General features: G+C 47.0%; 2 protein-coding genes across 4 annotated transcripts in view; both read right to left on the bottom strand.

The window, feature by feature from the left end:
• Positions 1–9,153, bottom strand: part of CENPU (centromere protein U) — a 32,607-nt gene extending 23,454 nt beyond the window's left edge. Inside the window, exons 1-3 of one of the 2 annotated variants that reach the window (XM_004312648.4) lie at positions 8,900–9,153; positions 6,027–6,075; positions 4,142–4,259 (exon numbers count right to left, since the gene is read on the bottom strand). In XM_004312648.4, the coding sequence (XP_004312696.3) occupies positions 4,142–4,259; positions 6,027–6,075; positions 8,900–8,931 (199 nt within the window). In that variant the 5' untranslated portion in view covers positions 8,932–9,153. The remainder of the gene's footprint in view (positions 1–4,141; positions 4,260–6,026; positions 6,076–8,899) is intronic. The other variant, XM_019921470.3, reaches the window with a different exon arrangement.
• A 12,627-nt stretch (positions 9,154–21,780) lies between these two features.
• Positions 21,781–27,639, bottom strand: part of ACSL1 (acyl-CoA synthetase long chain family member 1) — a 72,329-nt gene continuing 66,470 nt past the window's right edge. For both annotated transcript variants that reach the window (XM_019921487.3, XM_033848734.2), the window contains exons 18-21: positions 25,339–25,482; positions 24,159–24,260; positions 23,979–24,050; positions 21,781–23,602 (exon numbers count right to left, since the gene is read on the bottom strand). In XM_019921487.3, the coding sequence (XP_019777046.2) occupies positions 23,462–23,602; positions 23,979–24,050; positions 24,159–24,260; positions 25,339–25,482 (459 nt within the window). In that variant the 3' untranslated portion in view covers positions 21,781–23,461. The remainder of the gene's footprint in view (positions 23,603–23,978; positions 24,051–24,158; positions 24,261–25,338; positions 25,483–27,639) is intronic.

Consider the following 27,639-nt stretch of genomic DNA (forward strand, 5'->3'; position numbering starts at 1 on the left):
CTTATATATTATATGGAAACTTTTAAATGAGCTAAAAGATAAACAGGAGGTCTGACATTCTTTCCTCACCTGATGGAGCATCACACATCTACCTGGGAGACACAGCATGAACAATAAACTCAGGTCTGGAGTGCTTGCCCCACTCCTGCAACTCCATTACCCCACCGAGTGCCTGGCGCAGGGTGGGCACTCGACATCTGTGGACGACTAGCCCTTTGGGGAGGGACACCAGTCCTTCCGCACTTCCCCTCCTCTCTCCTTTACTCTAGAGCCTTGAGCTAAGCGTAAAAAGTTAACTGGAATGGGGACTTGCCTGGTGGCACAGTGGTTAAGAATCCGCCTGCTGATGCAGGGGACACGGGTTCGAGCCCTGGTCCTGGAAGATCCCACATGCCGTGGAGCAACTAAGCCCGTGCGCCACAACCACTGAGCCTGCACTCCAGAGCCCACGAGCCACAACTACTGAGCCCGCGAGCCACAACTACTGAAGCCCGCGCACCTAGAGCCCGTGTTCCGCAACAAGAGAAGCCACCGCAGTGAGAAGCCCGTGCACCGCAACGAGAAGCCCGTGCACCGCAACAAAGAGTAGCCCCAACTAGAGAAAGTCTGTGCAGCAACGAAGACCCAACACAGCCAAAACTAAAAAAAAAAAAAAAAAAATAAGTTAACTGGAATGAAGATAAAGGAGATAATGGAGAAACGGAGATAAAGGAGAGGAGACCACATGGCCTTGGTGGGAGGATGCTCCTACCTGCTGAGGAAGAGGGGGGTCACAGGAGAGGCCTCGGCAGCCTGGCCTGGGCTTGTGGCGGGGGAAGGAGGAGGCCACCAGAGTGGAGTGAATGGCTGCAGGGGCGCCTGGTAACGGCCAAGCACCCATCTCTTCACTCTCAGGCTGTAGTGTGCTGCACACATTTAAACGTTCTCAGATTTAAACGTTTCAGCTGCTTATATAATGAACATAGCAACTGCACAATTTTAAAGTTAGTAATATACTTTGTATTGGCCTCAACTAGGCAAAGGGCTTTATTTACTTTACTACTGGGAATAACAAGGGAAAAAAAGAAAACCAGACCAATTTTTAATCTCCATATGTAACCAGTCACACAAGCTGTACTCCTACTACTCAACAATAAAAAGTTAAATAACCTGATTTCAACCCAAGTAAAGGATGTGAACAGACACTTCTTCGAAGAAGATACAGGCGTACCTCGTTTTATTGCACTTTGCTTTATTGCACTTTGCAGACACTGTGTTTTTTACAAATTGAAGGCTTGTGGCAACCCTGCATTGTCAGATGATGATTAGCAATAAAGTACTTTTTAATTAAGGAATGTATATTGTTTTTTTACACATAATGCTATTGCACACTTAATAGATTACACTGTAGTGTAAACATAACTTTTATACGCACTGGAAACCAAAGAATTCGTGACTCACTGTATTGCAATATTTGCTTTATTGCAGTGGTCTGGAACCGAACCCGCAGTATCTCCCAAGGTGTGCCTGCATACAAATGGCCAATAAGCGCACTGAAAAGATGCTCAACGTTAGTCATCAGGGGAATCCAACTCAAGACCACACTGAGATACTACCGCACATCCATGTGAATAGGTGTTATTGAAAAAAACAGAGAGGGCTTCCCTGGTGGCGCAGTGGTTGAGAGTCCGCCTGCCGATGCAGGGAACACGGGTTCATGCCCCGGTCCGGGAAGATCCCACATGCCGCGGAGCGGCTGGGCCCGTGAGCCATGGCCGCTAAGCCTGCGCGTCCGGAGCCTGTGCTCCGCAGCAGGAGAGGCCACAACAGTGAGAGGCCCGCGTACCGCAAAAAAAAAAAAAAAAAAGGAACTTCTGACACATGCTACAACATGGATGAACTTTAAAGACATAATGCTACATGAGAAAAAGGATACAAAAGTACAAATATTGTATGATTCCTCTCACACGAGTGGTCAAATTCACAGAAACAGAAAGCTAGAAGAGGGAGAGGGGAGCAAGGTGCCGTCGGCTATTGGGCAGAGAGTTTCATTCAGGGGAAGGAAAGGACAAAGTCCTGAGGACGGATGGGGTGATGGCTGCACGACGACATACACACTTAACGCCACAGAACCAGACACCAAAATGATTAAAATGGTTAATTTTGTTATGTATATTTTACCACACAAGCACAGTGAGGTACCATTTCATACCCATTAGGATGGCTAGAATCAAAAAGTCAGATAATAACAAGATTTGATGAAGATGTGGAGAAACTGGAACCCTCATACATAGCTGGTGGGAATGCAAAGTGGTACAGCTGCCGTGTAAACACTTCCTCAAAACGCTGAAGCAGAATCACCACATGACTGAGGTGTACAGTTGGCCCTCCATATCCATGGGTTCTGCATCCACAGATTCAACCAACCAGGGATTGAAAATATTTGGGGAAAAAAAAATTCCAGAGAGTTCCAAAAAGCAAAACTTGAATTTGCTGCACACAGGCAACTACTTACATAGCATTTCTATCGTATTAGGTATTATAAGTAACCCAGAGATGATTGATAGTGAACAGGAGGATGTGCACAGGTCATATGCAAACACTATGCCATCTTCTGTTTGTTTGTTTCTTTTCCTGGCCACACCACGCACCATGTGGGATCTTAGTTCCCTGACCAGGGATTAAACCCGCACCTCCTGCATCGGCAGTGTGGAGTCTTAACCACTGGACCACCAGGCAAGTCCCCACTATGCCATTTTATATAAGGAACTTTAGCATCCTCGGACTATGGTATCCACGGGGGGTCCTGGAACCAATCTCACATGGATACTGAGGGACGACTACATTCTCAAGAGACATAGAAACACATGTCCATACAAAAAACTGGAACATGAATGTTCACAGCAGGATAACTCATAATGGCCACAAAGTGAAAACAGTGCAAATGTACATCAACTGATGAATGGATAAAAAAAATGAGGTCTATCCACACAATGGATTATTGAACTATAAAAATTTTTAAGAATGAAGTACTGATACTACCACATAGATGAACCTTGCAAATACTACACTAAATGAAAGCAGCAAGTCACATATGACCACATACATAGTGTATGATTCTATTTAAATGAAATGTCCAGGATAGGCAGATCCATACAGACAGGAAGTAGATTTATGGTTGCCAAGGTCTGAGAAGAAGAATAGGGAGTGACTACTCCTGGGCATGGAGTTTCTTTCTGGGGTGATTAAAACGTTCTGGAATAGAAAATGGTGATGGCTGTACAATTTTGTGACTATACTAAAAGTGAATTGTACACCTTAAAAGGGTGAATTTTATGGCAAGTGAATTACATCTCAATTTTTTTAATTATTTCTTTTAGATGAGTAGTTAAAACATTTTTATCAAGTCATAATAAAAGGGGTATTCTGGTAATGATTACTTTTCACCCTACAAAATGTACAATATTTTCTTTTATTAACAAAAATTAGACTAGAAATATTAGATGCCAAGTTAAAAATACGTGAGAAGTTGTATGTTTTCAAAATTCCCTTAAAACTTATTCTGGCAAAAAATGTCTGACTACTGCTGTTCTAGATGTGGGCGCACATGGCACATTCTGTATCATTTCTGGCCTCTAGAGTGGCCAGTGACACACTGACAGAAGCTGTCCCGTCTGGACAACTCACCCCTGGTCAGCAGGTACCAGTCCTGTCTTCCTAACACTCCAAGGAACACAGGTGAAGCTCTCCTGAAGCATCCTCTGCCTCAGTGTGTTTAAGAAAAGGAAAAATTATCCCTCTGCTCCTTCCTAAATTAAAGCCCCTTACCGAATGACTGCTGGAGGTATGAAGTGAGAAATATATTTTATATTCCTCTTGTTATAAAGGTCTACAACAGGTGTCCTAATGTGGCTGGCTTGTTGACAAATGCTACTAGGAGAGCTCCACTTTGACAACACTTAACAGAGTTCTTAGTTCCAACGTACCTAGAAGTGAGAAAAATTAATTCACATTACCAAATACTCCCCAGAACATTGTATTCATGTGCAGACAACCTCGCTTTTGTATTTGAAGGCATTTGTATATGTTTATTAGTAACTAGCCTAAACGCTGTTGCCTGAACCACTTTAAAGATTTTAGGATAAAGATTTAAAATACTAACCAAAGGTTTCATAGGGTTCTTCATCTTTCTCATTTTCACCCAGCCTGCCAATGCTTGAGATCCCAGAATTATCAGGAAAATCAAATACATCGGTAGGCTTGTGCTTTTGGCCAGCTTCCTAAAAGTGAATAAAGTTCAAAGTCATTGAATTGGCCCTCCCAAAATGAACATTACAAAGCTGATTTATGTGGCAAGGATCCTCCCGCTATCACCGCTGCCTAAGAAGTGAGCCTTCACACTCTTGGGGGGCAGAGGCTCTTCTGATCATCTGAGGCAGGGGTTGGGAAGCTTTTCTATGAAGGAACAGGGGGTAAACACAGCTGACCACTGAACAACGCAGGGCTCAGCGGCGCCCACCCTCTGCGCAGCCGAAAACCCCCGTGTGACTTTGCAGTCGGCCCTCCCGATCCGGGGTTCCACATCTGCGGTTTCAACTGCAGATAGTGTAGAACCTACTACTGAAAATAATCCGGGTAGAAGTGGACCCTCCCAGTTCAAGGGTCACCTGTATATTAGACTTTGCGGGCCTTGGGGACTGGTGCCACTACACAGCGCAGCCGTCGCAGTGTGAAAGCAGACAGTGGCAACGCAGAAAGAAGCGGCACGGCTGGGCTGCAATCCAGCTTTGTGTGGATACTGAAATTTGACTTTCATATTTTCACATGGCACGAGACACTCTTGACTTTGCTTCAGTCATTTAAAAATATAAAAACCACCCTTAGCTCGCAGGGCTTTACAAAACCAGCAGGCAGGCTAGATCCGGCCCACAGGCCACAGCCTGCCAACTCCTGAGCCCGTGTGGGCCTCGCCCCAGACACATGCCCATGAAAGTTCCTAAACACAGAGGTTAAAAACTCCTGATTGCAGGAGAGAGACGAGGGCTTACAGGGCAATATACCAATAAGCCCCAGAAAGACTGCCCCTCAAATCCCAATGGAAGATAACATACAGAAAATGGAGAGACACCCACAGTAGCTCAGGAAAAGGTGAAGGGCTGCGATTAACACACAGGTAAATATGAGAAATCCTGGAAGATATGCAGGAGATGGAATAAAACTGAGAGACAAAACAGACACTACCACTCACAGACCCTCAGGGAAAAATGTTTCACGGAGTGTGTGTGGGTAGAACGAAGGCCAAAGAGGAGCTGACACCCTCCATCCTCCCCAAGCAGATGGGCCCGTGTAAGGCAGCTGCCTTCCCGAGGAGGGAAGAGGACCGGAAAGCTGAAGAAACCCTTCCAGAGAGGAAAAGGGCCCCCTCCAAACGGGGAGGGGGTTAGGGGAGCAGAGGGGAGAGACCGTGCAAAAGAGAAAACCAGGGGAAGGGCACAGAGCAGGGAGAGCTCCCGACGCCCGGGCACCCCCAAGCAGGCACTATCAGAGGTCGTTCATGTGAATTTCCAAGGCCAGTTGGACAAGCCGCTGGAAAATACTCTGAAGCGAGCTAGCCAGAGGGTTAAACAAATGCACCTGCCTTCCACAGACATTTACTCTAAGACTCCACCCTGAAGTAAAAATACCATGCGAATGTGAAACTAAATGGAATATTATGAAATCAAACTGTGGAAAACTGTAACAACATGGAGAAATGGCTACAAGTGACAAAAGCAAAACACAGAACATTGTACAATTGTTCAAGTATGTCGAAATGTCGAAATTATCCAAATGAAAATGAAACCAGCCTAGGCCCAGAAAAAGATTCAAAACGTTAGCAATGGCCATTTTCTCCATTATACTGGAAAGAGTAGGAGGAAAAGGAATATGCTTTTTCACAAGAAAACACTGAGCTTACCAAGTCTACGAAACTGAGTCTCCTATAAAACGTTATTTTGTATTGTCAATTAGGAGAAAAATTATATTAAAATATAAAAAAGATAACTTACATCTTTCGTGGAATGTGTTCTTCCTACAGTGTTCTTTGAATATCTCGTACTAGGAAACAGCAAAAACACACACAAGAGTTAGGAAATACTTAAAAATAACTTGGGGAAACACCAGAATTACACCTCATCCAAGCATTTTCTTTCCAAACTACATTCCTTGTTAGCTGCACTAACAATGTGCACATGATGAATTCAGGTAATGGCAAAATCCTTTTAGAAAGTAGAACCCGTATCTCACACACTGAGTTAAATTTTTTATAGGGCAACTCATAACACCTACGTATAAATAGCATAGCTCTGCCCTCAGGGACACAGAAAACTAACGCTGTCGTCATCCTTGTCCCTCAAGTCGCAATCAACAGCAATGGCTGGCGTTCTGCAGCAACGAGCAAGAGAGCTATCTCTCTTTCTCAGGCACTGGACCCCCGTTCCATCCGTGCCTGGCTCTCTTACACACATTTTCTCATTTAGCTCTGAAACAGTCCTCAAGGTAGAAGTGAATCCCACGTTCCAGATGTGTATTTGCCCAAAGCCACACGCGGCCAGGAAGGAGGGAAGCCTGCGTTAGCATCTGCATCAGTTCAAACCCAGAGCTGCCCTCTTTCCGCCCTTCAGGCTCCCTCCAGTGGGCATTAGGATAAAAGGATAAAGTTGCGTACCTTCAACGGAGCTTAAAGTAAACAAGATATGACAATAGTGACCAGAAGAAAAAGTGGAAATATGTAAGGCAGGAAATAATCCCGCCAGGAACTATGCTTTGAGTATCCTCTGTGGTCCAGGCATGGTGCCAGGGCTGGGGGGATGCCCTACACCACCACGCACAGGCCCTGACTTTCAAAAGTGCCCTGCAGGCACCCGTTAGCGGAGAGCAAAGTCCGTTTAGTGTCTGAACGAGTATTTCTTTGTGGAACAAGTATTTATTTGATATAATTCCAAACTTAGAGAAAAACTTAGAATACTCTAAGAAACTTCTGTATACCCTTTACCTGCTTCACCAACTGTTTACATTTTGTCTCACCTGCTTCCTGTGTGTCTGTGTATGGTAAACTGGGGACACTGCAGTGTGTCTTTCCTAAGAGGGTGTTACCTTGTGTAGTCACAGTACAACTTCCGAATCAGGAAATTTAACACTGACATCATTATCTAATCTACAGTCCATATCCAAGTTTCATCAACTGCCCCATCATGTCCTTTAAGGTTTTCCCCCAGCATTTAAAAAAAATAAATACAAGAGAATATAAAACATAAGATTTCTTAAACCTTCGGTTTTATTACGTGTGTGCGTACATGCACGTTTGTGTACCCATTGTGATGTAAAACATCATTACTGTGAATTACAGTAAAAAAAAAAAAAAAAGTTGGAAAACTGTTAGAGCAGTGGTTCTCAATCCTCAGGTATAGAATCACCTGGAGGGCTGGTAAAAACAAGACTGCTTGGCCCCAACTCCAGAGCCGCTGATTCAGGAAACCTGGGGTGGCCACTGGGAGTCTGCATGTCCAACAAGTTCCCGGTGGAACCACATTTGAAAACCACTGCTCTATTTGATTCTCAGACCCAAAAAAGAAGGTAGAGCAGATACTAGTTTTACGGCCTTTACGATTCTGGGGTTCAGAAAAGTTAAGTGACATCAGTGGTCACACAGCCAAGTGATAGGACGAGAAACCAGATCATACAACTTCTTAACCCACTCTTTCCACCCTTTCTTGTCTTGTCTGTGCTCAAAAAAGTGGTCAAGTTCCCTCCTCACCTTAGGCTAGGAGCAAGGTGAGGCTCCCAAAAGATGGAAACCTCGGTGATAACATACGTAAAATATTTTGATGTATGCGCATTAGTGCGTTTTAGGGGGAGGGATAAACAGATTTCAGGAGTCTCAAAGGCAAAAATGTTAATATGTACGTGTATACGTGTGTGGGGGGCGGAGGGAGGGAGGGAGGGAGAAAGAGAAAAAACCCCACTGGCCTATCAGATAAAGTTTCACTCTTGTCTGCTGAGTTTCAGGCCCCTTATTCTTTCCCAACCCTCCTCCCCACTGGCCACGGGAGCCTAGTCTCGTTTACTTAACTGCCCTGCTTCGTCCTGCTCCAGCCTGGCCCCTACGCTGTTTGGCTGCCTGCACCCTCACCCGCATCTACAAATGCACCTTCTCCAGACCGCCTTCCCACGGCCCAGGTGGAACTCCTAAGGCCTTGAGTACCAGCCGGAGCGCGAGGCACGCCGAGGCCCCTCCAGCCAGGACAACACAGGGCCTTGGATGCACTCCAGACGCCGCCAGCGAGACACGTGCCCATGAGTCCATGAAGAATAACATTTTAGACAGCAGTTTTGTAACCTATTTAAAAATGCAAGCCCTTTTTGATTAAAAAAAAAAATGCTTGACTCATCCCGGCTGGAGGCCCTCTTTAAGAAAAACAAGCGGCAGCTGGGGCCCCCGCGGCGGGAGATTTAGTTCAGCTTTACAGTCTGTGGTTTGTGTTACAAAAACAAGCAGGGTCTTGAAAATAAGAATACTGACTACCAGCCAGAGTGTAAGCGTCACTAGAACGTAATGTCTGGCAAGTAGTAGGCACTCATCATTTGTTAGTTTCAAAATATCTGGAGTCTACTTTAGGCTACACTCACCCACACAAAGTAATGCTGACACCAGCCAACGTTCTCTCCTCCCCGCCGGCCACGGTTTTAACCTGACTCCTTTAAACCTCACCGTAATCCTTCCAAGGTGGGAATATTATTATTCCCATTTTACCGACGGGGAAACCAAGGCCCTGAGAGGTTAGTCACTAGGACAAGTTGCACAGTGGCAGAGCCAGGGAGCACGAACAGCTCCGAGAGGCCTAACCCCCAGCCCGGCGCCCCGAGACGCCACAGCACTTACCCCGATAGCCGCACTTGCCGCGGCGGGGCCATCTCAGCCTACCGCTCACTGCGCCGGCGCAGCTCCGAAGTTCCCGCCAAACCCCGCGCTGCTTCCAGCGGCCAATCCGGGCCGAGCACGCGGGCACGCCCCCTCCCGAGCTTGCGTCCTACAGGGCCAGGGCTCCTCCCCGTCCTAGAGCGCGAGAGAAAACTCGGCCTGGCACAGCGCGAAAGCGGAGCTGGAGTTTACGCCTTACAAGGAGTTCCTGACGGGTCCACGAGACGCCAAAGGTTTCCCGGGTTTTCCCTCACCCCACGTCCGCCGCGCACGTTTTCCGCGCTCCTGAGCCGCCAGGGCCCGCCCCAGGGGGCGAGGAAGGGGAGGAGCGAGTGCCGGAAAGTCGGAGGGCGCTCTCCCGCGAGGGGCGGATCCAAACCCAGGGCGGGGCGCGCTGGGTGCTTAGGCGCCTGCGCAGTTGTCTAGTGTAATGCATTGGAAATAGGCTTTGACTTTTACCCTGCTGCTGCCCTGAGGCAGTGGTGTGAGCTTGGCTTATTATTTCTACCCCAGTTTCTTCATTCGTAAATGGGGAGGGCCCCTTTTAATATTCTCTGATTCTTTGCTTTGTGTTTAAAAATGTACTATCCTGCAAAAGAATGATGTTGGACCTTTATCACACCATAAATAAAAATGAACTTAAAATGGATCAAAGACCTAATTGTAAGAGCTAAAACTCTTAGAAGAAAACATAGGGCAAAAGCTTCACGACATTGGCCTTGGCAATGATTTCTTGGATGTGACAGCCAAAAGCACAGTTTGGGATGATGAAAAAGTTCTAGGTGGTTAATGGTGGATGGTTGCACAGCAGTGTGAATTACGTAAGTAAGTACACTAAGTTGTACAGTTAAAAATGGTTAAAATGCTGAACTTTATGTCATGTACAGTTACCACAATAAAAATTATTATATTTCATGCGTACTAAAGAATATAACATATATAACGTAAAGATAAAAAGGAGCACCTATGTGCTCACCACTGGGTTAGGAAAGTAATAACGGTCATTCCTTCCACGGATAACCACTCTTCTGATTTTGTGTTTCTCATTCCCATGTTTTTCTACCTTGATATATCCCTAAATGATGTATTAATTATTGTATGTTTTGTTTTGTTTTGTTTTTTTGCGGTACATGGGCCTCTCACTGTTGTGGCCTCTCCCGTGGCAGAGCACAGGCTCCGGACGCGCAGGCTCAGCGGCCATGGCTCACAGGCCCAGCCGCCCCGCGGCATGTGGGATCTTCCCGCACCAGGGCACGAACCCGTGTCCCCTGCATCGGCAGGCGGACTCTCAACCACTGCGCCACCAGGGAAGCCTTATTGTATGTTTTTAAACTTTATATAAATGATATTTGGTATGTATTTTGGAAGTGCTGTTTCTTCCTCATGATTTTTAGGTTTTATCCACATTGACGCATGTAGCTGTCATTTATTCATTTTCACTGTCTTTGGAAGGCATTAAGTAAATACACCACATTTTATTAATCCATTCTCCCGTGTATGGAAACATCAGTTGTTTTCAGTCATTTTGCTGTTTGTTACCAGCAATGCCATGCTAAACATTCCTGTAAGTGTCTTGCAGGGCACATATCTAAGAGACAAGAATAGACTTAGTAGTACTGTTCCTGCCTCATGGGATAAAGACATTTTCAGCTTTATATGAGAATGCCAAGTTCTACGCACCGTTTTACAGACGGTACAATTTACAGCCCCATCAGCAGTGTATAAAAGCCCTATTGGCTCCACATACTTGTCAATACTTAGAATTTTCAAGACTTAAATATTTTTCCCTGACTAGCAAGTTGAAATGGTATCCTATTGTGTTTTTGATTTGCATTTCCCTTAAGTTGATCATCTCTTCCTTGTTTATAGGTCCTTCCTGATTCCTCTTCAGTGAAATACCTGTTCACCCCATCCAGGAATCATTTGGGCAATTGCCACGGAAGAGTAAATCACCTGTGAGGATTTGAAGGTAGTTCCCCTCTGATGCATAGAAATAGGGTTCCTGGAATCACTGAAAGTTGTCACCGGTAAGAGTGTGGAAATATAGCTCCATTTCCCAGGAAAGGGGTTACAGTCAAACCTTTTGTGCTTGTACTTCTTGTCTTTCTGTTAAGACAGGAAGAGGTTCAGCACCCTGGATGGAAGTAAAATCTCAGCCCAAGTAGGTTTAAATGATAAAGGAATTTATGAGCTCGTGTCCCTGAAAAGTCCAGCGGTAGGATGGCTGTCAATTGGATCTAGAGGCTGGAGAAGCCATCAGGGCTCTGAATCCATTTCCCTGCTCCTCTTGGGCCTCAGCTTTTTCCTCAGCCTGGGTCCTGCCATCATCATCCCCATCCCCATCCCCATCATCATTGCCTGGACTTACTGAGCATGTACCATGATCCAGGCATCGTTCCAAGTGTTTAGTATAATGAAGCCATTTAACCCTCTCAATAACCCTCTGTGGTAGGCGCCAGAATCCCACTGCGCATATGGGGAAACTAAGGAGCAGCCCCACAGGAGGTAAGTGACTGTGGCTACACAAGATCTGAGGATTCTGGCCCAGAGCCTGCACCTGGCGCTCTTCCAAGTCTCCCGTCGGCATTCCACCCTTCAGAGAAAGAGAGCAGCTATGTCCCAGCACTCCTTCTCCAGAAAAAGGCCTGAGATTTACTCTAACTGGAAGCTTTCGTGACATGCCTACCTGTATTAGTCAGGGTCCCAGAGAGCTAGAACTAATAGGACGTGTCACTGGGGTTGTGAAGAAGTAGGGACAGTGCTCAGGATGGGGCGGATGGGGGCAGAAAACACAGGAGTGGAGCCAGCGGGTCTGGAGCCTCGGGGGAACCCGGAGCGGCGCGGGGAAGCTCAGAGGGACTGCAGGACCTACGAGGCGGGTCGTTAAGTTATGGAATATACTTTCATGTTTGGGAAATGAAAAAAAAAACTACTGCTTTTATAATACAAATACAGAAAATAAAGAACTACAAGACATCCTGGATCCTTGGAGTAAATTGAATGGTTAGGTATGGACGCTTCCCTGCGGAAATATATCTTCCCTGTGGAGTAGGTTGATCTATATATTAGTTCTATATTTTGGAATTATTAGCTTGATGTTTAATGAAAATATAAATGAGAATATTACTATTTATCTTATAGGATTACCATGAAGATAAGAGATAAAGAATCTGGGGCTTCCCTGGTGGCACAGTGGTTGAGAGTCCGCCTGCCGATGCAGGGGACACGGGTTCGTGCCCTGGTCCGGGAAGATCCCACATGCCGCGGAGCGGCTGGGCCCGTGAGCCATGTCCACTGGGCCTGCGCGTCTGGAGCCTGTGCTCCGCAACGGGAGAGGCCACAACAGTGAGAGGCCCGCGTACCGCAAAAAAAAAAAAAAAAAAAAAGAGATAAAGAATCTGGAGGTTCCTAGACAGATAGAAGGGCTTATCATTTCTTTCTGTGCCTCTTTGCTTTTTTTTCTAGCGAGCTCCTTCTGTTACATGTTCTGTTCAGCGCTGTGTCCACTAGGGGGCAGAGGAAGAATGGGCTGGAGATTGGAAAACGTAACCAGAGACCAGAGCTACTTACCCATGTTCAGACATTGTCAATAATGTTTACCGTCAGTTCAAAGTGGGTTCAAGATTAATAGGACTAGACATCTTAACTGCCTTTGCTCAACTCATTTTCCCCTTCATGTGCAGAATCCTCTTCCATAATTTATCAAATCCATTCCTGTAAGTTTCCCTTAAGGCAAAGAGTGTAATTTTCTATCGTGGGAAAGAAAATCATTTATTTCTTCAATTTTCCGACTTTCTTTTGTAACTTCTTACAGCACCTGCGAATTACTGGGTACACAGTTATAACCCACTAAACTTGGCAGTTCTCATTGGGAAGAAACTAAAGTCGTTATCTGTTTCAAACAGACCAACGGCTTGACATCTACAACTACAACACTGCAAAACAAACTTGAAACATCCCAGGAGGGCGAGCCGGGGCGGGGGGGGGGCAGCCAGGAGGAAAGAGACCTTCCCTTGGATGCCCCCCTTTAAGAAAAAGGGGAAATAAAAAATCAGAAAGGAAGTACTATTCGGTGTCCTTTAAGTTGGAGGGCAGAAAGATTTTTCCATCGGAGCAAACTGCAGACATTAGCTCCCTCCCCAGGTCATGTGCTTTCCAACACTGCCCTGGCTCTGATACCCGGCTACTAAACTTGTTTGCTCTGTAACTAATGTTCTACTTTTTCCAGACCTAATTGGCACTTCTCCTACCCAAGTTGAGATCACATGGCTAAGTAGGTCGGATCACTACATCCTGACGATGCTGTGTCTCATGTTTCAGATTCCGTTCCCAGCTCCCTGCAGGACTCAGAGGGTCTGGTGCAGGAACCCTGGCAGGAACATTCTAGCAAAATCCAGGATTTCACTAGCCAAAAAAACCCAACTTCCAATCTGTGAAGGGAATAATTTTATAACTTGTACAAGGATCAAAGGAGCACATAAGCGGAGAAAGAGAAAAGAAAATGGAAGAACACCTCAAAGAAAAAGATTTTCTTAAGGAAAAAAGGGACATAAAATTTCTACAGTAGAAACTTGTCTCCATGATTCACTTTCAAGCTCTGGTCAAAAAAGAACTTTCTGGAAAAAGTTTTCATCCTTGTGATGACCTTGCTCACTCGGACATGACTTTCGGGTGGCCTGAGGAGACACACAGTTGTGAGGCTGACCTTGTTCAGAACGTTCCCGGCAAGCAGGGTCCTTTCCTCAGGGATCCTTTCTGCTCAGCGAGCAGGTAGGAGGGGGCAGTGGAAGAGCCAGGGACACTTCAGACAAGCTCAGGTCAGACAGGCTTCCCTCTAACCCCAGGTGACACAAAAATCTTCTTCCTAGAGCCTTCTGTAGAAGGAAACGGCTCCCCCCGCCCTCTGGCTGCCACCCTGTACCTCATGATCTAGCTCACTCACCCCGTTGACCTTGTGCCCTGGCATGAAAAGATCGTTATCACCCTACCCCTCCACCTCACACCACTGCCAGCCACAAACATGCTCGACAACTTGTTTCCTGGGCTTGGAGAATCAGAGAAGTCTTCCTAGAGGAAGTGACACCTATAATCTCACTGAAATAAAGGACAGGAGCCAGCCACGGGGGGGAGTAAGAGAGTGCTCGAGGCAGGGTACATGTGCAAAGGCCCAGGGGCGAGTGAGAGCATCATGCATTCTGGGAGCTAGAATGAGCCCCATATGGTTGAACGAGTCGGGGAGGTGGCCAGAGATGAGGCAGGGGCCCTCCAGTTCCTTGCCCCTCAAAGTGCAATGCACAGGCCAGCAGCGCTGGCTTCAGCCGGGAGCTTATTAGAAATGCAGAAGTTCAGGCCTGATTCCAGATTTACTCTCCCCCAGGGGATCTGATGAGCAATCACATTTGCCAAGCCTTCTTCTAAGTACATTCAGCAGTTCAGGCTTGAGAGCAATAGGCAACATCGACATGATTAAGCAGGTGAATCACATGATTAAGGCACATGACTTAGAGAAATCATTCTTGCTGCAAAGTGGAGGGAAAGTGGGTGAGTTAGTAGAGACCAAAATCGAAGGCAAGGAGGCGGAGTAAGAGGCCGGCGCGGTTGTCCTGGCAGGAGAGGCGGCCGCCCTGCTTGGGTGGGAGGACTAAGGGATGCAGGGAACTGGGTGGATCTGATGCACAGCTGGGGACGCAGCAGCAGGGGCAGTGGCCAAGCTGCCTGGGGCTGCCCTGGAGTTTCTCCCAAACGCAGGGCCTGGTGACAGCTCCGCCCAGGCAGGGCCGGGCAGCCGGCAGGAGCCCATGGGGTAGGGGCAGCAGTGTCGTGGGTGCGGGGAAGCAATAGACTCGAAAACAAGAGTCCCTCTGTGTCCGAGCACGTGGCCCGACGCAGCACGTGAGCCAACTGGTTCCGCACCCGTGCCAGGAGTGTCGCAGCCGAGCAGGGACTCCAGCGCCCCTGGGCAGCACTGCTGTCGCGCCCGTGATTCACCGTCCAGCTCAGCAAGCCCCGTGGAAAGCAGGAAGCCTGCTCAGGGTTCTTGGGGGAAAATCCAGCAGCCTTCGTATTTAGCAAGGACGATTTGTGTTAGAGAAATGTGACAGCCCAAACGGTCCCCTCCCTAAAAATCTCAGCAAAAGAAAGTGGCTAAGAACTTACATGCAAAATACATTTGTGGAAAAAAACCCTGCTTCCAGGCAAGAGCAGAATCTCTCTGTACCTGAAGAATGGTGCCAAGAAGCAGAATTCACCCAGCAAGACTGCCACCATTCGAGCAAATCAACAGCAAAGGAGTTAAAAGTCAAAAGGAAAATTCTAGATTTCTTTTTATGCCAAATGTATGGATAATAAGGAAGGTGGGTCAGTCTTCCAATTCCTCTTGCTGGGTGAAGGGGTGAGATCAAGATGAACACAGGTCTGAGCACCCACTGTGGGATACAGGAGTGAAAGGCGGCTGGGCAAGGGGGTGGGTGGAGGCGGGCTCGCTCTGCTCAGAGAGGACACAGAGCTCATCCTCAGTGCTGTGAGCCACAGGAGAGTCCCCTTCAGTCACACGCACAGCCGTGGCCACCGTCCAAAATAACCGCGGAGGGGGTGGAGGCTGGAGGACGGGAGGGATGCTCGGGGCCTGACTGGCTAACAGATCCATCCCTCACCTGTCACGGTGCTGCCAGAGCCTTCTGCCCTCTGTCCACCTGCTCTGCCCAGCAGCTGGGGACAGACAGGCAGCTTCTCTTCTGCTGCCATGAAAAGCAACAATCACTGGGAATATGGATGAAACACAAAAAGGAAGGTCCGGAGTCCCTGGCATTCACCCTGCCCCTCTGCATAGCCGGACTCAAAGTGCACTGGAGACTGTAACTGCACCCGAGGCGCTAATTAAGAAAACTCATCCAACATGACGACTGGGCCCCTGAGACGCTCAGGGCAGTGGGCATCACGCCATGCAGGGGGAGGGTCAGGAGGGAGGTGGCCCAGACACAGAGGCCCTGGAGTCAGAAAATCCAGTTCAGCCACTTGCTAGGACAAGTCAGCCGATCTCTCCAAGCCTCAGTTTTCTCACGCATAACAAGGAGATGATACTTCAATGAAAAAAAAAGAAGAAGAGGAAATATTCAGATAGGAGCTCCCTAATTGTTCTGCGTCAATCACCTTGGATCTACCTGTATCTACCCCCGCATTCCCTAGCCCCCTTCCTGTTGCAAGGCAAGAATCATCCTATTGAAATATCCCACCGATCTCTGCACTTGACTGTGGGCTCTAACCCCTCCCGCTCTCCGGACAGCCTTGTTCTCCCCTAGTTTCTGCATCATCATTTTCTGTGATGATAGGTCATCATCATCACATCACATCATAACGCTCTGTATCTCTCATCTTCAAAACCACCACCACCAGCAAAGAAGAGCCAACCTCTCCACCTCCCCTTCTTCTCCAGTTACCATCCATCCACTCATCTGACTTCCTTCACGGCAAAACTTCAAGACAGAGCTGTCCATCCTTCTTCCTGGCTCCTAGGAGTTCAGGCCTCAGCCCACTCCAGCAGGCTGCTGGCTTCCCCACTCCGCTGGACACTCATTGCCAAGGTGGACGCCATTCCCTGCTACAGCAGCACACCACATAACTGGCTCGCCCCTCCCTCCCTTTCTGAAACACTTCTCCCTCTGGGCTTCAGGGATGCCACGTGCTTGGTTCCTACCTTCCTCATGGCAGGTGACTCTCAACCCCCGTTGCTGGCTCCTTCATCAACGCCCCACTGTGGAGGTCCCCAGGGCTCCGTGTGGGGCCGCCTCGATTTCCTATCCAGGTTTCCCGGTCCCCAGGTTGCCTGATTAAAGCCCCTCAGCCTGAAATACCTTTCCTGTGCTGCGGACTTTGCAATCTGTTGTCTCCTGACTCGTCTTCTGAGGCAGTGGCCCCCAACCTTTTTGGCACCAGGGACCGGTGTCCTGGAAGCCGATTTTTCCGTGGACGGGGGAGGGGAGGGGGAAGGTTCAGGCTGTAACACGAGCGATGGGGCGTGGCAGATGGAGCTCCGCCCTCCCCCCACCCGCCGCTCACCTCCTGCTGTGCGGCCCCGCCCCTAACAGGCTGCGGACTGGTGCTGGGGCTTGGGGACCCCTATTCCGAGGTGCAGACTCGTATCTATCTTTATGTGGTTGTCCAGCAGGAACCTCAGATGGAAATTGCCCAAACCCAACCTCTTGATTCCCTTCCCAAAACCAACGCCCCGGGGTCTTCCCGGCTCGGTAGGTAGGGCTCCACCATCCATCCAACGGTGCTCACCCCCGAACCCTCCCTTTTCCTGATTCCCCACGTGACGGGTACCACCTCCAGCTGCTTTCGACTGTCTTCTATCTCCACTGCCACCAACCTGGTTCAGGCTGCCTTACACTTAAGCCTGTCCTGACTGGGTTTCCGTGCTTCTCCTCTGATCCCTCTGCAGCCACCAGAAGGGGTTCATTCAGGGAGCGAACTCCTTGTCTCAAAACCCTTCACTGGTTTCCTCCCGAGAAAAATCCAGGTTCCATTCTGGGCTGCAAGGCCTGGTAACCCGCCCTCCTTCTTCTCTAACTGCTTTCGGTTCCACTCTTCCCTGTGCTTACGATGCCGCAGCCGCACTGGCTTCCTTTCAGGGCCTGGACTAGAGTGAGCTTTTTCTCACCTCAGGGCCTTTGCACTCACTGCTTCTGCTATTTGAAACCTCTTTCTCCAAAGCTTTGCAAGGCTGGTTCCTCCTCATTCTTCAGGTTATCACCTCAAGTGTCACCTCCTCAAAGAGACCTTCTCTGACCCCAACACTTAAAATAGGCCCTTGTGGCCCCTCGCCAAGACTCTATGCGTTGTTTTCAAGGCACCCATTGCAATCTGAAGTTGTTCATTTGCTTTCCTGTTTACTGTCCATCTCTCTCGGCTAGAGAGTCAGCTGCCCCAGGGCAAGGATCTTGTCTGCTGTGCTCATTGCTGCGTCCCCATAGCACAGAACTGTGTCTGGCACTTAGCTGATGTTAGACACAGAACTATGGGTGGATCACCCGCCTCACAGGGGTTTTGTGAGCATTAAATGAGAACGTAAGTCAGAGTCCAGAATGCTAACCATCACACCATGTAACCCCTCTGAGAATTTAAGAGCGCAGCATAGCTCACCACCCAGAGCCAGCCCACAGCCCCTTAGAGCTGTTACTACCTCCGCAGCTGATGATTCCTAGGACGGCCAAGGGACCTCATGAACATGCCACAGGTCTGTGACCCAGCTCTACACTTACTTTCCTCCTGAAATAGAGCGGCAGGTTCTACCTAACTTTTGGTCCTTGATGGATTTGGGGTTTCCAACATCACAGAGAGCAACCATATTTAATTTTTGATGACCCATGAACCAGTATAAAACTGGGAAGTGGTACTAGCCTCTGCTATGACAAAGAACAACCATTAGGTAGGAATCAAAACCGTTTGGACCAAAGCTTAGAGGCATAACTGCTGGCACCAAGAAACAATCCAATGACACGTTTTGTCAGGAGGTTACGGGTACAGGCAGACAAGAAACCTCCACGGTGTGAAGTTGAAAGCTCAGTGTCCAGAGGCAGACTGCCCAGCTCCAACTCTGTTCAGTGAATGACCCTGACCCAAGTCGTGTGCTTCAGTTTCCTCACTGTATGATGGGGACACCAGGGGCATTTGGCTCAGAGGGTTGCAAACATGAAAAGGTCACCTGTGTAAGATGCTCAGAAGAGTGCCCGGTACGTGGCAACACTCAACACATTTTAGTTCTTCTTCGTTTTCTTCTTACTCCAAGTAATCTAAAAAGCAGAAGTGAGGCAAAAATACTTTAACTACCAAATGCCAAATATACTTAAAAACAAACTGTTTTTCTGAGTCTAGACACAGAGTGAGGGTGTGTCAGAGCTGGACCTGCGGGGAGGGCAAGGTGAACTCTCAGGGCAGCAGGGTCACTGCTGCCGGATTGAGACAGAGACCCCTGGGCTTGAGGTATGGTTTTGATTTGGGGGATGGAGTGCCACTGTATATAGTGTACCATGAAAGTTAAGAATTGGAAACAGTGTTTAGGGGTTAATATCCAGAATACATAAAGAACTACTACTGCTCGATAGCAAAAACCAATTTTTAAAATGGGCAAAGGACACATCTCCAAGGAAGATACACAAGTGACCAATAAGCACACGAAAGGATGCTCGATCTCATCAGCATTAGGGAAATGCAAATCTAAACCACAATGGGATACCACTTCACACCCATTAGGATGGGCGTCATCAAAAAAAAAAACAGAAAACAGAAAGTAAAGTGAGGATGTGGGGCAACAAAGATCCAATGCAGCCAAAAATAATTAATTAATTAATTAAAAAAAATGACTTCACCTTCCAATGCAGGGGGTGCGGGTTCGATTCCTGGTTGGGGAGCTAAGATCCCACATGCCTTGTGGCCAAAACCAAAACATAAAAACAGAAGCACTATTGTAACAAATTCAATAAAGACTTTAAAAATGGTCCACATCAAAAAAAAAATCTAAAAAAAACAAAACAGGGTCTTCCCTGGTGACGCAGTGGTTAAGAATCCACCTGCCAATGCAGGGGACACAGGTTCAAGCCCTGGTCCGGGAAGATCCCACATGCCGTGGAGCAACTAAGCCCGTGCGCCACAACTACTGAGCCTGCGCTCTAGAGCCCGCGAACCACAACTACTGAAGCCCACACACCTAGAGCCCGTGCACTGCAACAAGAGAAGCCACCGCAATGAGAAGCCCGCGCACCGCAACAAAGAGTAGCACCCGCTCGCCGCAACTAGAGAAAGACCACGCGCAGCAACAAAGACCCAACGCAGCCAAAAATAAAAAGATAAACAAATTTAAAAAACCCAAAAAACAAAACAAATGAATAAACAAGATGTGGTGTAATTTTTTTTTTTTTTTTTTTTTCGGTACGCGGGCCTCTCACTGTTGTGGCCTCTCCCGTTGAAGAGCACAGGCTCCGGACATACGGGCCCAGCCGCTCCGCGGCATGTGGGATCTTCCCGGACCCGGGCACGAACCCGTGTCCCCTGCATCGGCAGGCGGACTCTCAACCACTGCGCCACCAGGGAAGCCCAATGTGGTGTAATTGTACAAATATTATTCAGCTATAAAAAGTGAGAGACAACTCGAATAGACCTCGAGGGCATTATGCTAAGTGAAATATGCCAGACACAGAAGGACAAACACTGTATGATTCACACATATGCGGCACCTAAAGTAGTCAAATTCAGAGACAGCAGAATGGCGGTGGCCAGGGGCTGGGGCGAGGAGGGAATGGGAGTTATTACTTAAATGGGCAGAGTTTCAGTTTTGCAACATGAAAAGTTCTGGAGATGGATGGCGGTGACAGTGGCACAACAGTGTGAACGCACTTAATGCCGCTGAACTGTATGCTTAATAATGATGAAGATGATAAATCTTATGTGTATTTTACCAGAATTGTTTTTAAAAAGAAAACAAAACAGTGTTTCTATCAACCTCATTACAGAAGCTTGGTTCAAAATTTCAAATATTTGTTCAAATGAGAGTAATTTAACAAACACCCACCAGTTGCTAAGTCCTGTGCTGGGAGCCCAGGGAGGAGACAGAAAGGTCACAGTTCCCGTGAGGGAATGAGAGCAAGAGGGCGCAGGGCAGAAAAAGACACGAGGAACTTGATAACCTAACTAAAAGGCAGACTGGATGAGGAGGCTTTTTTTTTTTTTTTTAAGATTTTTTTGATGTGGACCATTTTTTTTTTGAAGTCTTTATTGAATTTGTTACAATATTGCTTCCGTTTTTTAAAAAATTTATTTATTTTTGGCTGTGTTGGGTCTTTGTTGCTGCACGCAGGCTTTCTCTAGTTGCGGCGAGTGGGGGCTATTCTTTGTTGCGGTGTGCGGGCTTCTCACTGCGGTGGCTTCTCTTGTTGCGGAGCACGGACTCTAGAGTGCAAGCTCAGTAGTTGTGGCAAGCGGGCTTCAGTAGTTACGGCTCAGGGGCTCTAGAGCACAGGCTCAGTAGTTGTGGCACACAGGCTTAGTTGCTCCGTGGCATGTGGGATCTTCCCGGACCAGGGCTCGAACCCCTGTCCCCTGCGTTGGCAGGCGGATTCTTAACCACTGCGCCACCAGAGAAGCCCTGCTTCTGTTTTATGTTTTGGTTTTTTGGCCCTGAGGCATGTAGGATCTCAGCTCCCTGACCGGGGCTTGAACCCAAACCCCCTGTACTGGAAGGTGGACCGCCAGGGAAGTCCCGTGTATGAGGAATCTTACCAGAGAGGGGGTGCACAGGGCTCGAGCTTTAGAGGAAGAAAGCAGACATCAGCACCCCAAACCCAAGACTGCAGGGAAAGAGGACTGAAAACAGGCTACAGAAAAACTTAGGGGGTGATTAACCAAGACCTCTGGAAAAGAAAATCTTTAAAATGACAGCGTAGGGTAGTGATAGAAGAAAAGAAACAGTCGGCTGCTGTCAATGGGGCACCTTCTCCGACAGTTCCACAGGGAGAGAATGACTCCAGCGAGGCCGAATGAAATCCACCCCAGGACCACCAACTGCAGCGATGCCTCCTGCACTGTCGCTTTCCCCCCGAGAATTTGCACTTTCAAGAATATCCATGTTATTCACACCAAGACTTTCTTCTCTGCAACATAGCAGGGCCGTTGCTGGGAGCTGGCCGGGGCCCCGGCGTCAGCAACTGGAAATGTTGGGATGACTGCGTCCTAGGAAGCAGACCTGGGAGGGAGGAAAGAACTGGGAGGCTGAAGTCATTCTTGCTCTTCGCTTGTGCACATCAGAGGCGACGCCGAACGCGACACCTGATGCAAAAAGGAGGTTTCACTCACTTGAAATGCAGAAATATTTATTTTGGTTTCCTTCATTGTTTTTGGAAATTCTGTTTTGGTTTATAAAACATAGAAATAGCCAACACTTAAAGCAAACATTCAAAACCCCATTGTGACAAATTATTGACTTCTTGTGCAATTAAGAATGCACGTATGAAGCTAGGCTACCAAATAGCGTTATTACAACGACAACTCTTTAGGGCAAACCCTGTTGTGCTTGTATAATACAGGTAGTCACATATCCACAAACAACTGCTTTCAACATATAAATGACAACTAAATTCAGTCACATGTGGCAAAGACTTGCAGTAAAGTGAAATGCTGTTAATTACCCAAATTAACTTAAAAAAAAAATCCCTTGAGAAGTTAATCCCAGGAAATGAGTTTTCCAGATTCCTATGTCTTAGAATTTTGGCTTGTCAAATACATTTCATAGAAATCAGGTAGCATTATGATAGAAGAGCATTTATTAATTACCATCCATTTCAATAAGTACCCAAGTGTATCTACTCCCTTAATTTTTTTTTTTTTTTTTTTTTTGCGGTACGTGGGCCTCTCACTGCTGTGGCTTCTCCTGTTGCAGAACACAGGTTCCGGATGCACAGGCTCAGTGGCCATGGCTCACGGGCCCAGCCGCTCCGCGGCATGTGGGATCCTCCCGGACCGGGGTACGAACCCGTGTCCCCTGCATCGGCAAGCGGACTCTCAACCACTGCGCCACCAGGGAAGCCCCCTTAATATTTTTAAAGACATGCCTTGCCTGAGAGTTTATTCTGGGGGAAAAAAGCCACTTAATCACAACATACTCTTCTGATATGAAAACCACATTAAAAACCATCACAGACAGAGCGACGGGTTCAGTGAAGATAAAGTGGACAGTTCTTCAGGCGTCACAGTTGAACATGGCTGATCCAGGTCATTGTTTCCTTGTTGAAATGCTTGTCTTCACTGCAGAGTCTAAGGCAGATTTTTTTTATAACCCCTGGGAAGGGATGGAGGGAGGGAATCGGGTCTCGAGAAGAGGGTCGGTGAATATTCTGCTCTGTGGACGCCAGAATCCACCCGGTCTGGTGAGCGGCCATCCATCCATACCTGCATTGTTCTGAGTTAGGTCCATCCTCTGCTCCAACAGGAGTGACAGGGGTTAATCAGAAGGGTCACATGAGATGGGGAGGGGACGGTGGCAGGGATTAAAAAAAAACCTCTGGTCCACTTGCAACTTCCTGCAGCTGGGACAGTTCTTGTTTATAAGGGACGGTTCCCTCCAGTGCACGGTACTCTTCAGAGCAGCAGACACCTGCAGAATTTGCAGCAAGTAGCAGACATCTCAGAAATAGCAAAGTCCTAACCACTTGGTTAGCAAAAAAGGGAGACAAGTTTTCACCCTCTTTTTAAACTGAGGAAGTCGTAAATAACTTAGCACATTTATAGTTTCCCCTTTACAATTTTTTTAAGGCTCATTTTGGAAATTATGTATCACCGTGAACATGGTCTGCAATGCGACGTGACCATAAGGCAGTGTTCCATTCCCTCTAAGCTTCCTGTGATGAGAATCTGAACGCACGAGGCAGACAAGACGCTCCTTCCCTACTTGCTCTTGTCAAAACTACCCACTGAGGCCACGGGCGGGAGAAGACCGCGGAGGCATGCGGCCTCTTCCCAACTTCCTTCCTCGCATTAGATTTTGATGGTGGAATAAAGTTCATCGATCTGTGACCTGAAATACTTCCGAAGCTCTGGCCTTTTAGCCTTCATCGTTGGGGTCAGAAGGCCGTTGTCGACAGAGAATAATTCAGGGTGGAGACTAATACCTTTGACCTGCAAAGAAACCAGGCAGTCAAAGGAGGAAAGGGGCACGGAGGCCACCTGAGTCTAAAAAGCACTTAAGCTTCCCAAGGGATAAAGACCCTTCTGGGCGACTCAAGCCAGCCTCTCAGGCCAGGTCCCGCTGCACTGTCTCAACAAAGGGCAGTGGCCTGTTGTCAGTACAGAATCAGGACTGTAGCCTGACCTCCAGGAAGAGAATTCACACCCTTGGTTACAAAAATCCCCTCCCCTACCAAACCACTCCACTATCCCTTCCGCACAGATGTCTTTACGTCACCTCATCCTCTTCTATAATATATTCACAAAAAGCATCCTCCAGTCAAAACCCCGTTTTGCAGGAATTCATACACTTGGATGCAAGTCTTACCTGTTCAAATGGTTTTAGGCCAGCATCCTTCCCAAGTCTCACCATGTCTTCCAGAACAGCTTTTTGGACACCCTAATAAGGCAAGAAAAGTAAGATCCTTACTCCCCTGGCGGGAGTCCCTGAACTTTGCACTTAATGCAAAGGGCGGGTCAGAAGTAGGCTGCACACTTCAGAACCTACCTTGCTTCTGCACAGCTCTTCAAAGGAGCCTTCAAAGCCTCGCTTCCGGGCCCAGGGACCTAGCGTCTCAATATCTGGTACCACAATTGCTATGAGAAATGCCTTTAACAGAGACAAGTAAGTTATTAACGGGCTTGATCCAGATGCTCTAAAATTGTGGTTCTTTATTATCTGCAGCCTGGGCCCCTGGGAGAATCTGATGGGAGTTACAGATCCTCTTTTCAGAGCATGTTACCAGCCCCAGAGTCTGTGGGGCCCAGGTTAACTCCTGCCTCTGAAATATAGACAGCATTGGGGATTTTGCAATAAATGTTTTAAAACAACCACTGGAAATCAAAACCTAATAAAACCCTAATTTTTACTTACTCATATATATTTTAAAAAATAAAACAGGGTCAAATAAGCAAACAAGGGGATAGATATCAGATAACTGCTTTATAAAAAGAGAAAATGTATGCAGATTCATTTAGAAAAAACTCTAATCCCTCATTCTTTACAATTTAGAGACAATGAAACTGAATAAAAATTAGAGGCATGGGTATGATTCCAGGTCGAAGAAACATAGGTTCACTTTCTTGTAAGAAAATATTCTTCCAAAATTATTTGAAAATTTCAAGATTTGTAGAAATATTAACCCTCAGGAAACCAGACACCCTTCTCTTCCTTCCCACCATCTGTCCAAAATTTTAGCAAATGATGTCTCATTGCAATACTGATGTTGGTTTTCGACTTTAAGATATGTTGGCTCACAACCACCATTTGCTCAAAAATGACGTAGGAGACATATCATAACAAGTTGGGTTTAATATGTTTGAAAATTCTAAACTTTCCTATAACCTGTGTATCAATATTTCCCCTCATAATTAAATTAGAAGCTTATTTTACCCACTCCCTTGGTATCCTTATCCAACTTCCCTTGGTAATATGAAATTAAAGAGAAAAAAACTTTTCTGGATAAGAATTGCCAAGAATAAGAGGTACAAATTTCCAGTTACAAAATAGATGAGAAAAGAAAGAAACGCCAAGCAGTAAAAACCAGTAACGTGTTGATAACATTCCAGCACATCAGACATGAAAGTCAACTCACACCCATCGCAAACTTCCCATCACACTGAAAGGCCCTGGACTTCTAGGCCCGGGCCACGCCGGCCACAGAATTCACGGCTGGGGCAGTGCGTACCTGCAAGCTCTCTCCGTGGACAAACACCTGAGCGACAGGTTCACTTCGCTGGTAGATGTTTTCAATCTTCTCCGGAGCTATGTACTCTCCTTGTGCCAGTTTAAAGATGTGCTTTTTCCTGTCGATGATCTTCAAGGTGCCATTCTGTTTGGAGGGCGGGGAGCGGCCTGTGAGCAGGTCCGGCAGCTGCTTTCCCCCCAGCAGCAGGCATTTCCTGTACACTATCATTTAATCCTAATAACCTCTGGCAGGGGTCAGCTGTTAACCCATTTTGCAGAGAGGGAAACTGAGGCTTAGAGAGATTATGTAACCTCCCCCAGGCCACTGAGCAGAGTAGAGAGACAGAGAAGGGACTTGGGAGCCCCCCTCACTCCCAGCCAACCAGAGCACCCCACTTGCTCCCTTCAGCTCAGCAAGTTTCACTTTGTCTCATATCTGAATCGGCCGCTCGATGGGGTAAAGGTCCTCGAGAGCTGAGACGCGCTCATCCTCCCACAGGGCTCTGCGCAGAGCAGGGGCTGCAGAGGCAGCAGCTCACTTCCCTCTGTCCCTGTTCCAGGGCGGGGGCAGGAAGGGGCTGTCAGCTGCCCCCATGATGACTGTGGGGATGCGAGAATCTCCAGACCAGACTCGCCAAATGCCAGTAGCTCCCACCTCCCCATCTCCCGTAAACAAAACCCCATCCCCACCCGAGGCCACTCTCTCGCTTCGGAGGGTCATCCACTGGAAAGTTCTCTCAGCCCACATCAGTTTTCCTCCGTTTCCAAAGGGAGCCAACTGAGGTCCAGGGAGATTATGAGATGTGCTCCTTAGAGCCATAGTCAGAATTAGAACGGATACTTCATCCCTCCTGAGTCTGGAAAGAGGGACTTAATTTATTTCTAAATAGCCTGGGTGGACTTGCCTGCTGGTCCAGTGGGTAAGATTCCAAGCTCCCAATGTAGGGGTTCTGGGTTCAATCCCTGGTGGGGGAACTAAATCCTGTATGCATGCCACAACTGAGAGTCCACATGCTGCAACTAAAGATCCCACATGCTGCAACTAAGACCCAGTGTAGCCAAAATAAATCAATAATAAATAAATAAATAAATAAATATTAAGAAAAAGAAAAAAAAGAACCACGGTGAAGTACCATAATGTCTATGAAAAAAATAAATAGCTTGGGTACTCTGAAATTAATTGGGGGGGTATTCTTCAAAACAATAAAAATTTCGGAGTATAAAGCACCATAAAAGAGGGCAGACAGCATAAGCAAGAAGAACTACAATCCTGCAACTGGTGGAACAAAAACCACATTCACAGAAAGACAGACAAGATGAAAAGGCAGAGGGCTATGTATCAGATGAAGGAACAAGATAAAACCCCAGAAAAACAACTAAATGAAGTGGAGACAGGCAACCTTCCAGAAAAAGAATTCAGAATAATGATAGTGAAGATGATCCAGGACCTCGGAAAAAGAACGGAGCCAAGATCGAGAAGATGCAAGAAATGTTTAACAAAGACCTAGAAGAATTAAAGAACACACACCTAGAAGAATTAAAGAACAAACAGAGATGAACAATACAATAACTGAAATGAAAAATATACTAGAAGGAATCAACAGCAGAATAACTGAGGCAGAAGAACAGATAAGTGACCTGGAAGACAGAATGGTGGAATTCACTGCTGCAGAACAGAATAAAGAAAAAAGAATGAAAAGAAATGAAGACAGCCTAAGAGACCTCTGCGACAACATTAAACGCAAAAACATTTGCATTACAGGGGTCCCAGAAGGAGAAGAGAGAGAGAAAGGACCAGAGAAAATATTTGCAGAGATTATAGTCGAAAACTTCCCTAACATGGGAAAGGAAATAGCCACCCAAGTCCAGGAAGGGCAGCGAGTCCCATACGGGATAAACCCAAGGAGAAACACGCCAAGACACATAGTAATCAAATTGGCAAAAATTAAAGACAGAGAAAAATTTTTGAAAGCAGCAAGGGAAAAACGACAAATAACATACAAGGGAACTCCCATAAGGTTAACAGATGTTTTCTCAGCAGAAATTCTATAAGCCAGAAGGGAGTGGCATGATATACTTAAAGTGATGAAAGGGAAGAACCTACAACCAAGATTACTCTACCTGGCAAGGATCTCATTGCGATTTGATGGAGAAATCAAAAGCTTTACAGACAAGCAAAAGCTAAGAGAATTCAGCACCACCAAACCAGCTCTACAACAAACACTAAAGAAACTTCTCTAAGTGGGAAACACAAGAGAAGAAAAGGACCTACAAAAACAAACCCAAAACAATTAAGAAAATG

This window comes from Tursiops truncatus, chromosome 21 (assembly GCF_011762595.2).
Source record: "Tursiops truncatus isolate mTurTru1 chromosome 21, mTurTru1.mat.Y, whole genome shotgun sequence".
In the NCBI taxonomy this organism is placed as follows: Eukaryota; Metazoa; Chordata; class Mammalia; order Artiodactyla; family Delphinidae; genus Tursiops; species Tursiops truncatus.